Source organism: Notamacropus eugenii, chromosome 1 (genome assembly GCF_028372415.1).
Source record: "Notamacropus eugenii isolate mMacEug1 chromosome 1, mMacEug1.pri_v2, whole genome shotgun sequence".
NCBI lineage: Eukaryota > Metazoa > Chordata > Mammalia > Diprotodontia > Macropodidae > Notamacropus > Notamacropus eugenii.
Window position 1 is genome coordinate 740,350,637 of NC_092872.1, and position 13,112 is coordinate 740,363,748.

The 13,112-nt window shown below is 45.3% G+C and overlaps 1 protein-coding gene across 1 annotated transcript; it reads right to left on the bottom strand.

The window, feature by feature from the left end:
• Nucleotides 1-6,728: 6,728 nt before the first annotated feature.
• On the bottom strand, nt 6,729-9,335 carry LOC140528760 (lithostathine-like). The gene is made up of 5 exons (XM_072646885.1): nt 9,272-9,335; nt 8,975-9,093; nt 8,523-8,660; nt 7,465-7,576; nt 6,729-6,967 (listed from the first exon to the last, which is right to left on the bottom strand). Exons 1-5 carry the CDS (start codon nt 9,333-9,335, stop codon nt 6,900-6,902), a joined length of 501 nt encoding a protein of 166 aa, XP_072502986.1. The 3' UTR covers nt 6,729-6,899.
• Between the last annotated feature and the right edge of the window lie 3,777 nt (nt 9,336-13,112).

A 13,112-nucleotide genomic window follows, 5' to 3' on the forward strand; every position in this document is an offset into this window, starting at 1 on the left:
GAGGTTTTGTTCCCTCAACAGATTCAGGAGTCAGGATGGCATAGAAGCTGGGTTGGTCACTGAGATCATTCTTCTCCCAGTCTTGGTAGAGCTACAGGGCATTGCTGCTCCATTTCGACCTGCCATTCTGGGGAAAGAGTACCAGGAAGGGCAATGGTAAGTGCAAAATGAGACTTTTGTCCATTGACTTTCCTTCTCCTCCTCCCCAGATCAACTACACACAAACTTTCTCCAGGCCCTCCAGAACATGCCAGGTTTTGTCTGTCCTCTGAGCCCTTCTACGTGCTGCCAAACCTTTGGCTACCAGTGCTGCAATTCCTGAGTGTCTTCCACCCTCCCTTCCATAGCTTACCCCATCCAAAATGTTAAGTAGATCCTCCCTCACTTCCCCCTCCTTCAGTCCATTCAGGGACCCTTCTGAGTCTGGTTCCTTATACTTCTGTGGCCTGCACTGACTCTGGCCTACCCTGAGCTCCCAGGGAGGTCTGGGTCATCGGATGTGATTGTGTCCTAAACTCTTGCTTTCTGCTTTGTGATCTTGGGTCTCCACCAGAGTGATTGCTGGGCACCCCAAGCCTATCTAAACAGCAGGAATGGACAGAGGTACAACAGTAAGGATGGTATGTGTGTGTGTGTGTGTGTGTGTGTGTGTGTGTGTAATTTTTTTTACATTCTTTTCTTTTTAAATTTTGATTTCCAAATTCTCTCCCTCCCTCCCAACCCAATGAGAAGGCAAGCAATATAATATCAATTATGCATGTGAAATCATACAAAACATATTTCCATATTAGCCACATTTCCCAAAAAAGAAAGAAAAAGTAAGAAAATTCTACTTTGATTTACAGAGTTCCTCAGTTCTCTCTCTGACAGTGGAAAGCATTTTTTCAACATGAGCCATTTGGACCTGTCTTACGTCATTGTGTTGATCAGAGTAGCCAAGTCTGTCAGTTGCTCATTATCACAACATTATCACTGTGCATGATTATCTCCTGCTTCTTATCACTCTGCATCAGTTCCTCTGAGTCTCGTCCACCCCCTCATCATTTCTGATAGCAGACTGGTACTCCATCACCACCATACACCAAAACCTGTTTAGCCATTCTCCAGTTGGTGGAGTTGGCAATAGGAGGGAGTGGGTGAGCAGTCTCTCTGGCACCGGACACCTCACGGGCCTGCCCAAGGTCTTTTTGCCCTCGGAGATAGTCCTCACACACTTCTCGGGGTTAGAGCATGACTCCCAAGGAGACAGTGGGAGAAGGAGCCTGAGTCAGTAGACTGGGACCAGAGTCCCCTCCTTCCTACTGTCACTCCCCTGGGCAGAGAGAGGGGAGGAGTTTGGGAGTCATACCTAGTTAGTGTCACACAGGCCAATCCAGAAAGGTTTCAGGACAGTCCCACTCTTAGTAATTTAGGTGATCATGAAAGAGACCTCAGCCCCATTGAGCAGGGACAGAAGATAACCAGAGGGATAGTCCTGGTGCAGCAACTTTGAGGAGAACAGGAAGGGCTAATGTCATTGAAGGAGGGAGTCTGCAGAGAAGATAGGTCCCCCCTAGGGAACTGCATTAGCAAGAGGGTCAACAAAGGTTTTGTAGGAGGCCATATGCACCCAGGGTCATAGCAGGATAAGCATCTGGAGATACACAAAATGAAGGGACAGAGATGATTGAGAAGGAATAGGGTTCACCTGTTGGACAATGAAATGAGAAGATTCCTCCACACCTCTCAGGGATCACTCTCCCCAGCAAACCTTGGCAGTGGTTCAGGTCTCTTCAGTAACCAATAAATCATAACAGTGGGAGCCTTGGAAGGCAAAGCCCTCAGGAAAGGATCTCCTCGAAGAGGGGGAAGCAGGGACTGCTTCCTCCTCCTGGCCTGGGGGTGAGAGGAGAGGAGCTACCTGGAAAGGGAACTGGACCTCCTGATTTCTGTATCCAGATCCACAAAGCCTGGTTCCACCATCCTGAGAAGCTTTCTCCCTTTTTCTCTCTATCCCCTCCTACCCCAGTTCCAGGTGAGAAGTTAGCAGGAAAGTGCTGGAAAGACTCTCCTTGTGCCGGGCCTGAGAGCAGCAGGCAGGTAACCAGTGTCTCCTAGAAGCTGAACAACATCGTGGAAAACGGGTGCAAAGTGGAAATCGTGAATTGTAGGTGTCCTTGGTCCTGAAATGAGGTCAGAGATGGGGCTCAGAGCTTAAGAGAACCAGGACCTTGTCCTCTTGATGTTCAACCAGATGGGTCTACTCTGCCCTCTCACATCTTCTCTTCCTGGGGTCTTGGGGAGTATGATGATGTGGGGGCTGGAAGGACTCAGACGGTCATTAAGAGGTGGGAAGTGCCCTCTCTTTCAGAGTTGCTTAAGGATAAGAACCAGCTAATACTTCTCCAGAAGCTCTTTCCCTCCCTGAGATAAAACATTTCCTTCTTCAACAAACAATTGGATTGGTCCCATTGGTCTGGATGGACCCACCCTCCCCAGGCCCTTTTCCTCCTAACTTACCAGGCTGGGAAGGTTTGGGGGATGGTGTGTCTGGCCAGGTCACATCAGGGTCTTTGTAGAGAGATGGCAAGATGAAGGAAGAACTTTGACAGGGGAGGAAGAGGAGATCCCAAGGCAAAGGCAAAGAGGTCAAGTTGTGTTGATGAAGGACAGGGGGATTCCTGGCAAAGGTTGTGGTCTTTCCCAACCTAGGTTCAGGGGCTAGCATGAGCAGTGCATTCATCCTGAAACACAAGGAAGGGACACAAGATTAATTCTTTCCTCAAAGGATTACAGCTGTCTTCTTGCCACAGCTCTAAGAAATCTTGGGGAAGGTTGGGGAGTAGAGAAGGAGGGAATATATACAAACAGTGAACTTTCAGCAGGGTTTGGATAGAAAAGACAAGAATCCGAGAAAGAACTAGATAAGGAAAGAATTCTAGACAATGGGGTTCATGATTACCTGACACACTACCTTTATATTAATTATATTAATTTATTATATTATAATTATATTAATTCCTAGAATCAATTCATTATGAATGAGCTCTGTTGGTCAAGAGATATGCCACCGCTGCCACCACCACCCCCCCATCAGTGACCAACAACACATTTCCTACACTTATTTTGGGGTGGGGGAGACAGGCAAAATAAGACAGAGATCCCCACTACTTCTCTCACTATGGAGCTGACCCTCAAAAGTTACAGGTAAGGGTACATGGACAGGACCAAGGAAAAGATTTCCCAATATCACCCTTGAACTGGACAACTCCATATGTACCAGAGTCAACATGATGAACCAATGCCATACAAACTCCTTGGAGTCGCTGTTCAGGGATACTGTATACTTCTGTTCACTTATTTCTCCTTCCATTTCCTTGTCTACTGGTAGCTTGAAACTTGGTAGGCGACCCAGGACAAATGGAAACCAGTTAAGGTCCTGACAGTGAACAAGTTGAGGTGCTTGGCAGGTTATCAGAGTTTCCATTGAGGGATTCAACCCTGCTCTGTGGCCCAAATCCAGGTGTGATGTATGTTATCAGTGTTCCTCTCACTAAGTAGCTCCTGTCAGACACCAAGTGAGGTGAGAGCAGCACAGAGGTCAGTGGTACCATACCTGGATTTATTCTGGACACTAATTTCACAACCTAGGTGGAGGCAAGCATAGGTGGTGCAGCTGATAAAATGCTGCAAATGGAGTTAGGAAGCCCTGAGTTCAAATCCAGTCTCATGCACTTTATTAGCTCAATAACTCTAAGCAAGTTACTGTGCCTCAGTTTCCTCATCTATAAAATGAGGATCAAATAATCTGATATTTATAAAGCACTTAGCAGAGTGACTGGTGCACAGTAGGTGCTTTTAAAGTGTCTATTTCCCTTCTGTATCTTTTCCAAATTGTTTCAGAAATTTGCATGGGAAAACCCATATTTTGGCGTAGACTAAGAGAAGTCAGCCCATGGCTGTCACCTCTCCTCGTGACGAGAAACCAGTGATCTAACTGGGCATGTGAAGGCTTTCCTTTGTCCCTAAGTGAGCTGAAGTTTGGTTTCTGGGCTTAAACTTAAAGAAAACAACATCAGAACTAACTTCTCTTATTGAAGAGGAATAGCCGGTGGCCATAGATTGAACCCAGCCTAGCACAGGGGAATGAGGGAGGCATGGACCAGCCACAATCCCTTGCAGGGACAAGGAATTCAGGATGCCCAGTGAGAGATGCACAGGGACATCACAAGATATGTTTGGCCCTACAGACATAGACAGGAGACAGGAGCTGGCCTTTGGTCATTCTTGTTTCCTTCATGTGTGTCTTTATAAGTGCAGACACTTTGCTAGCTGCCAATATTGTTTATATCTGTTCTCCTTTACAAATAGACCTTTGTCATTAGACATGTGCCCTCCATGAATGCTCCTCATGCATGATCCCTAACCATGTCAACTCTCCCCACTAATGATGCATGTATACTTGAGAACCCTTTCCAGGATTACGAGGGAAATGTTGTGTTACTAATTTTCTTGCTGCGTTTTTCATTAAATGCTCTTGCTTTGAAATATGCATATCCTTGGTCGACTTGTCAGAGTAAAGCCATTGGAGAAGTCTCGTGTTACATTTGGTGTGGTGCAGAGAATGGGGGGCAACTTTTCAGGTGGCCCACCTACCCAGGAGAGGGGGTGCTGCAAAGTAAAACTGACTTGGAAGAATTGTTACATAAATTTAGGTTCATAACAGTGATTCACAAAGCCTGCTCTGCTCCTGTCTCTCCAGTCTGGATTGATCCTTACTAACATAATCTCCTTTTCTGAGGCATTTACCACTGTCACCCTTGAGATTCTTGCCTTATCTCTGATTCCTCCCTGCCCTCCAACTCCCCAGGAACTTCAGAATGTTTCTTCACATAAAGTATATTGATATGTTCTTACCATGGCTGTTCACCACCACCACCCCCCACCAGGGACATCTGTATATTCAGAGAGTCCCACATTGGAATCTTCAATTGCAATTCAAAGGTCCTTTGTGGGTCCAATCACCCAAAGGGTCATGGGCATTGTCAGTCATTCCTGTCTCATACCAGCCCCTTTCAAATGTAGGAAGCACATACTGGCTTCTACTTGCAGTATTCTAGTATTATTAATCCTGTCATCTAAAGAGAGATTAGTTTTCATATCTATATCTCGAGCAGACCTGTGGCTGGAAACAACTGGGAAGATCCTGCTTTTCTCCACTGATGAGACCATTTTCTCTAATCATGGTCCATTCATAAATAGAAATGACCCTCCAGAAGAACAGTGAGCTTCCTACTACAGGGAAGTATTTAAGAACATGCTGAGTATACATCTGTCAGGGCTATTGAAGAGCATGATCACAGACTAGGTATTAAGTAGGACTCGATGACCTTCATAGAGAAGACTGCTTCCAAACCCTTCCCAAGGGTTCTCCCACTATCCCCTACTAAACTTTTCACAATAAGCAGACCCTGTTCCCCAAATGCAATTCCTGATTTCTCATCCTCTCTCACCCTGGAACATCCTTCTGCCATGCCAGTGCCTTTCACCCAGTGATAAGTTCCTTTCATTGGCCTCCATTTTGGAGCAAGGCCCAGACCAGCAATGCTATGTTTCTGCTTCCCCACATATCACCACCTTGGTCCCAGCCCCAGTTACCTTCTCTCTATATTCTGCTCCCTTTTGTACGTTATCTTTCCTCCATCAGAATTTAAGCTCCCTGAGGATGAATTGTGCCTTTCTCTTTCCTTATATGTGTATCCCTAATACTTAACACAGTGTCTGACATACAATAAGGGCAGAGTAAATGCTTTAAACAGTACAATCTCAGGAAATCTCATCTCAGTCCAAGTGTGTAAGAGAGTTGTATTTGAAACAATGTAACTTCCACCTGCTTCTACTCAAGGCCACCATGGACAGTTCCTGGAGGGAAGACATTTTCAACATACATGAGATTTCTTCACCTAAAACACAGGTATGCCCAGTTGTACGCTGTCTTCTGGACAGGGAAAGGGGAAAGGAAAAACATTGCCAAGACAACCTGTTGTTTTCCTCCTGAGTGGACAGACAGATGGCTCTTGGAACAAGAGTCCACCCACCTCTCCAAGGCATCCTCAGTCCCTGAAGTCTGATCAGAAGTTCTCCTGTCCCCTCAACCAGGCACCAATGGGGATGCTCAATTCTTCATTAGAAGATGTCCATCTAATTCCAACCTGGCCTGTCCTCATAAATTGTCCTCTGCAAAAAAAGGGGAATTGGGCCAAAATAAAGGCACTGCATGTTGTACTGTGGATGGTTTGGGAATGTGACTTAGACTAGATGGAGGTCAAGTTCCTTTCTAACTCTGAAATTCTGTGGTTCTGGAACTCTGTCTTGGATATCACGTATAGTGTCTTTACTTCAGTTAACCTTTATACTCCTAAAGAATGGGGGACATATTCTGCCTTCTTTCTAATCTGGAGGAATCTAAGCAATGAATATTCAATATTTGTTCAGTAAAGTCTTAATGAATAACTCAATAAACATAGTCTCTTAGAACAGGCTAGAGTAGAGAGAAGCTGGCCAGAACCCCAAGAAATACATATTCATGGACATAACACACAATAATCTATATTTGAAGAATATGTAGACAACAGAGAACAAAAGAGGCAATAGGGTAGAAGAAGAACAGTTTATTCTGCTTGGCCAGTGCTCTGGGTCAAAGGTAATGAGTACCAAGGGCACTGATGGAAAGAAAAGTGGAGGGGATGGAGAAATGGGAAATGGAAGTTTATTATAATGGAGAGGAAGGTTCATGCATGAGGAGGTGAGGTGGAAAGAAGATTCTTTGGGAGAGCGGAGAGACTGCAAGCAGAGTCCTCAGAATATCCACTTGAATCCAGGGTTGAAGAACCTTAATTCATTCTTTGAGCTTGCTTTCTCTAGGCTCTGAATTTGCAGATGTAGGGGAGCTTTACTGTACACAGCTCATCTTTCCATGCTTGGAATCCTACAGAGAGATAGTATAGGTTATGTTAGTATGGGCAGATTGAGTCAGAACAGGGTGACTCCTATTCTGATGACCTTGAACTTTTGCTTTTAGGTTCTACACCCATTCATGCGTAAGAGTAGGAGTCACTTGTATCAAATGGAAAACCCTATCCAACTGAAAGCAAATATTTTAATCATATGAGAACATCTCTATTGAATCAACCACTCAATCAAGTGCATTAGATTGGAAGTTAAAAGTCCTCCATTATTTGAAAAGGCATGAAATCCCTTGAATGAAGTGGAATGACACTGAATGGAAAGTGTATTGGGAAGAGAGGAGAAGGAAGAAGAGGGGAGGGGAGGTAAGAGGAGAGGGGAAGGGGGAAGAGAGGAGAACTCATGGTCTAGGTAAGGAAGGGCCCTTATGAATTTCAGGTTTCAGCAAACACAGGATGGAGGAAATGGGCCTGGCTGTTCCCAGAGTTGTTAGTGTTTGTCTATCTCTCTCTTTCTCACCTGAATCCTGAGTCAGGATTACACAATAGTTTGGGTTGGTTTGACTGGGGGCGCCCTTATCCCAGGCTTGGTAGAGAAAAAGACTAATGCTGGACCAGAGCCACCTTCGGTTCTAGGGAAGGGAGCAAGTAATGCAGTGGTTAGTGAAGAGTAAGATGCCCCCAATTGCCTTCTCTTCAATACTCAAGACCCAGTCCAATCAATCAACATTTAGTAAGTAATTACTGTGTGCCAGGCACTATGCTAAGCACTTGGGACACACAAAAAAAGGGACAAAAGACAATCTCTGCCTTAGAGGAGATCATAGTCTAATGGGAGAGACAACAAGCAAGCAAAGATGTACAAACTACATACAGGATAAACTGGAAGTAATACAGAGAGGGAAGGTGCTAGAATTAAGAGGAGTTGGGAAAGGCTTCCTGTAAATTATGGGACTTTAGTTGGGCTTCAAAGGATGACAAGAGGTAGAGATGAGGAGGGAGAGCCAAGAGATGGAGTGTCGTGCTCATGGCCCAAGCCAGAGGCTGATGCTTCTGGCTCCAATTCCACCTCCTACTGGAAGCCTGTCTTGGGCCCCCTAAGGTCTAATGCCTTGGCCTTGCAGATGACTTTCCATGTCTTCTGAATAGTTCTTTCATGAACTTCATTATTTCCACATTGCCCCATCCATTAGAGTGTGAGCTTTTTGGGGGGCAGGGACTGGTTTTGCCTTTTAGCACAACTTCTAGGGGAAGCTCAGAGTTGGGCAGCTGCGCACACCATATATGCTCATTGAATCAAAAGCAATGAGTGGGGTTCCTGGAGGGCAGATGGCACATAAAAGCCAAGGAAGTCCGGGGGTGGCTGGACAGATGCTACACAGGCTTGCCCTATCCCCATCCCCAAGTCTCCCTGCCACTTGGCAGTTGTCCTCAGGTTTCCTTCCCAGTCCCTTCCCTTTCCTAGGGGGACAGACTTTTACTCTGGAAAGGGGAGAAAGAACCCAAGCCCTCCCCACTGTCTCTCCCCAGTGGTTCTCCCCACTGAGCAAGGAAAGAGGGAGGTACTTTGGGCCTCACCTCATTGGGGTCATACAGACCAATCCAAATGGGCTTCTGGCTACCCCCGCTCACAGTGATCATGGAGGCCACAAAAAGTGTCTCAGCCTTATTGAGTAGGGACACCAGGTGACCTGTAGGGTAGTCTTGGCACAGCACCTGTGGGAGAAGGCAGGAGATGCTGGGTTAGAGGAAAGAGAAACAGAAGAAGGATAGGACAGGTAAAAAGGGCAGGGCAGTCACCAGAGGCCAGAGAAGGCTGAGGACCCTGAAGGAGGAACCCACAGTTCAGGACAGCAGAGGGAAAAGAATGGCCTACGCGAAAAATGTCTGGATGCTACTTGGCAGAAAGGGTGGAGGTAGGGGAACAGCGATAGGGAGTTCATGGCAAGCCATGGCTGAATTCCAGAGCACATTGAAATAGGGGTTCAATCTCTTCCCCCACCCCCCAGGTATCCCTTTCCCCAACCAACTTCAGCAGTGCTCCAAGTCTCTTGGTGATGTATTAAGCCATAGCAGTGGGAATCAAAATAATTGAAGCCATCAGGGCAGGAGCTCCTGGCTAATAGATGGTCAGAGGGGTCCTCCAGTCCTGGTAGGGGAAAGAGAGAAGTTGGATGGAGGACCCTGGCCTTGAACTCTATGAAGCCCTGGAGATCCCAGTTGCCAACTGTGGCTTCTCTTGGCCCCCTATCCCTCCCCTCTAAAAGTCCCTCTCTTTCCTCTGGAGGGCTGTTCTAGGCCCAGGGGGAAGTGCTGGTGGGACTCACCTTGTACCAGGTCTACGAGGAGCAGGCATGTGAAGAACAGCTCTGAGAAGCTGAGGGGCAGCATCTCTTTGGAGTCTGGGGATACAGAACAGAGTCCCTGAGCCCCACGGCATCTCTAGTCCAGAGATCAGCCCAGTGTTAGGGTAGGGGCTCAGAGTGTGTTCTCTCTTATTTGAGGCTGGGTCTGACTCTCTACAATCCCCTTCCTCCTCTCCTTTCCTGACGTGTGGAGTATTCTGGTGACTCAGGGGCTGGATAGAATCTAATGGTAGCTGGAGTTAAGAGGGGAAGGCCTTTCGCTTTCAGAATTGTTCAGGAATAAATGCCTGCTTTCATTCCCCTTCTAGCCAGCTGCCTCCCTGAGGTGAGATGCCTCCTTCTGGTCTCTAGGAAGGGAATGACTGTGGGGAGTGACTGACCTCCTTTTCCAGACTTTTCATCGATCACTTACCAGATTGGCTGGGCTGTGGGATTATGTGTTTGATCTGGCAATGACAGGACCTTTATGAAGAGAGGGCCAAAGGGGTGTGGACTTGTATAGGGGTCAGAGATGGGGAGGGTGAAAGTTAGAGCACATGTGTTAATGAAGGGCAAAGGAGTTTGGGGCATAAGGTGTGGTGTTTCCCAAACTGGATTCAGGAGCTGGTACAAGCAGCGCCTTCTTTTTGGTGCAGAGGGACAATAGTTTCTCCAGGCAGGGGTAGAGGTTAGTACCTTCTCCAGTGGCTTCCACCTGCCTGATTCTCATAGCCTTGGGAAACCTGAGGTGTGATGAGGAGGAGGAGGAGGAGGAGGGAATTTACACTAGAATGGTGTTCCCAGCAGTACCTTGGCATGGGAGGAAGGAATCTAGGAAAGGTGTGGGACCACAAATCTTGGAACCAGAAGGGAAGGGAATTCCAGCCAATGGAGGCAAGGTTACATGGTGCCTTGACTGTACACACCCCTTTAATATAACTTCCTGGAATGTCTTGAACAAGAAAAAAATTGGAGAAGTTTTGGCAAGTTTCATTCCATCAACAATACTGGCCCAACAATTTTAAAGTTTGTTTTTCCTATCATTTTGATGATAGGCTTGTCAGACATAAACTAATGTGAACTTTCCAAATAGAGAGAGCAGGAAAAAGTGAGTTGCATATGAAACATGAACTTATGTCACCTATTGCTTGTTTTTTAATGTATATTTAACAAATTGATACTGTCAAGTCAACATTGACTGTATCTCAAAATGTGTGTCCCATTCACTGAAGACCCCTCCCCTATTACCTCCTTGCCAATAGGTGGGGTAAATGCTTAGGAGTGATATGAATGAGTTAAAGGGCCTGCATAGCTTAGCGACTTCTGGGCTAAAATTCCAAATTGCTTTCCAGAAAGGAGGCACGGCACTTTTTAAAGGGCATTTTTATTGTGATCTTTTGTTTTTCTATCACCTCCTTTGCCCAATTTTCCCAGACTCATTGAGAACCACTTCTTCTAACAAAGACTTTTCTTTAAAAAAAAAAAAAAAGGTGGGAAACAGTTTTAGCAGAACTAACCAACATATCAAAAAACTCGTGCTTTAAATATAATGTTTCCTACCTGTAGGTTCCCATCTCTGCAAAGAGGAGAAAGGATGCCTTCTTTTTTCTTTTCTTGGAACCAAGCTTGGTCATTATGGTTTTTCAGCATTCAGTTTTGATTGTCTGGTTGTTTGATTGAAACATTGTTTCCATTTACATTATCATAGTCCTTGCATATGTAGTTTTCTTGGCTATGCTTCATTCTGCATCAGTTCAGGCAAGTCTTCTGCTTCTCTGTTTCCAACTCCTGCTGTGCCATATTCTGCCTAATCTCCAACCTTCAGAGAGAAGAGCAGTCATGAAATAGAGAAGTCAATCTGACTTTGTGTTTTCCATTTGGTATTCCCCTTGTCTCCAGCCTCCTTTGGGAACAGGAGTTGTCAGTGATGAACATTCTCACATCTGGTTATACCCTACACATTCCAATGATTCTGAATCCCTGTAGGTCATCTGCCAAATCCCATTACCCATTCCTTATTCGTATTCCCCTCAATCCTCCCATCCCAAATTCCCAAGTAAACACCACCCATACCTTTGACTATGCCCTCTGGAATGTCTGCTCCAGGCATTCCTTCATCTTAATTTTTTTTCTTCTCCTCACCTATTCTCTCCCACTCCTTCCATCTTCCACTTATCAGTGAAACCTGATTTCCCTCTAATGACATAGCTTCCCTGGACACCTTTGCTGGTACTGGTTACATCTTTGTTTATTCCCCTTGGCTCACTGGTTAAGGCAGAAGAGTTGGAATTCTCTTTGCTCCCCATCACTTCTTCCAGGTTCTCCCTCCTACCACTCCTCAATAAGAGATTCCACTCCATCCCCTCTCCTCCAATACATTCCCACCCTATTAATTCTCTGCAATCTCTCCCTGTCTACTAGGTCTTTTCCTACTACCTACAAATATGTCCATGTTTTTTCCATCCTCTAAAAACCTCACCCTCACTTAATCCTTCCATTCCTATTATCTATTTCTTATCTCTAGCTTGCATCTAAAATCCAGATACAATGGTGCCTCCCTTTGCTCTCCTCTCATGTTCTTCACCCCTTACAATCTGACTTCCAAACTTGCTATCCACTATATTGCTCTCTCTAAAGTTACCAATGATCTCTTAATTGTGAAATCCAATGACTGTTTCTCAACCTTCATTCTTCTTGTCCTGTCTGCAGCCTTTGGCACTATTGAGTGCCTTTTTCTCCTTGATACTCACTTTCTCTAGGTCTGTGGAATACAAGATTTTCTTGGTTTTCTTTCTATCTATCAGACCATTCCTGACTTTCCTTTGCTGATCCCTCATCCAGGTCACTCTCTCTTACTATAGGTATCTCACAGGGTTCTGGCCTGGATCCTCTTCTTTCCTCCCTCTATACTACTTCACTTGGTAATCTCATCAGCTTCCATGGAGCTGAACAGAAATCATCTCTATGCTGATGATTTTCAAATCTACCTTTCCTGCCCTAACCTTCTGTTGGCCTTTAATATCATATTTCCAACTATGTTTCACATATCTTCAACTGGACATCCGGGAGACATCTAAAATTTAACGTATCCCAAACTGAACCTATTGTTTTTACCCCTAAATTCCCCTCCCTTCCAAACTTCCCTGTTAGGGGAGTTGAAGGTACTACCATCCTCCCATCTGGCTCACAACCTAGGTGACTCTCACGCTCACTCCCTTCACATCCAATCTTTTGCTAAAATCTGTTGACTTTACCTTTGCAACATCTCTCAGATATACCCCCTTTTCTCATCACCTCATCCTTGGACTAACTGCTATGTGGTCTGCTTACTCCGAGTCTTTCCCCCCCAATCCATCCTTCATTCAGTCACTAAAGCAATTTTCCTAAAATACAGGTCTGATCATGTCATACCCACCCACCCACTCATTATATAAACTCCAATGGTCTCCTATGGCCTTCAGGAGCAAATACAAAATTCTCTGTTTAGCAGCCAAATCCTTTTATATCCTAACCCCCTCCTCCATTTTCAGTCTTCTTACATCTTACTCCTCATCACTTATTTCTTGATCCATACAGTGGCTTCTTTGCTATTCCAGGAATAAGACATTCCATCACAGTTCCAGGAATTTTCTCTGACCATCTCCCATGTCTGTAATGCTCTTGTTCCTCATTTCCCACTCTGGACTTTCCTGGCTTCCTTTAAGCCTCAACAGGAAACTTTTCCCAGCTCCTCCTAATGCTAAGTTTTCCCTTTTTTCATTATTTTCTACTGATCTTATAGGTAGCTTCTTATTATATATTTGTTTACATGTTGTCTCCTCCT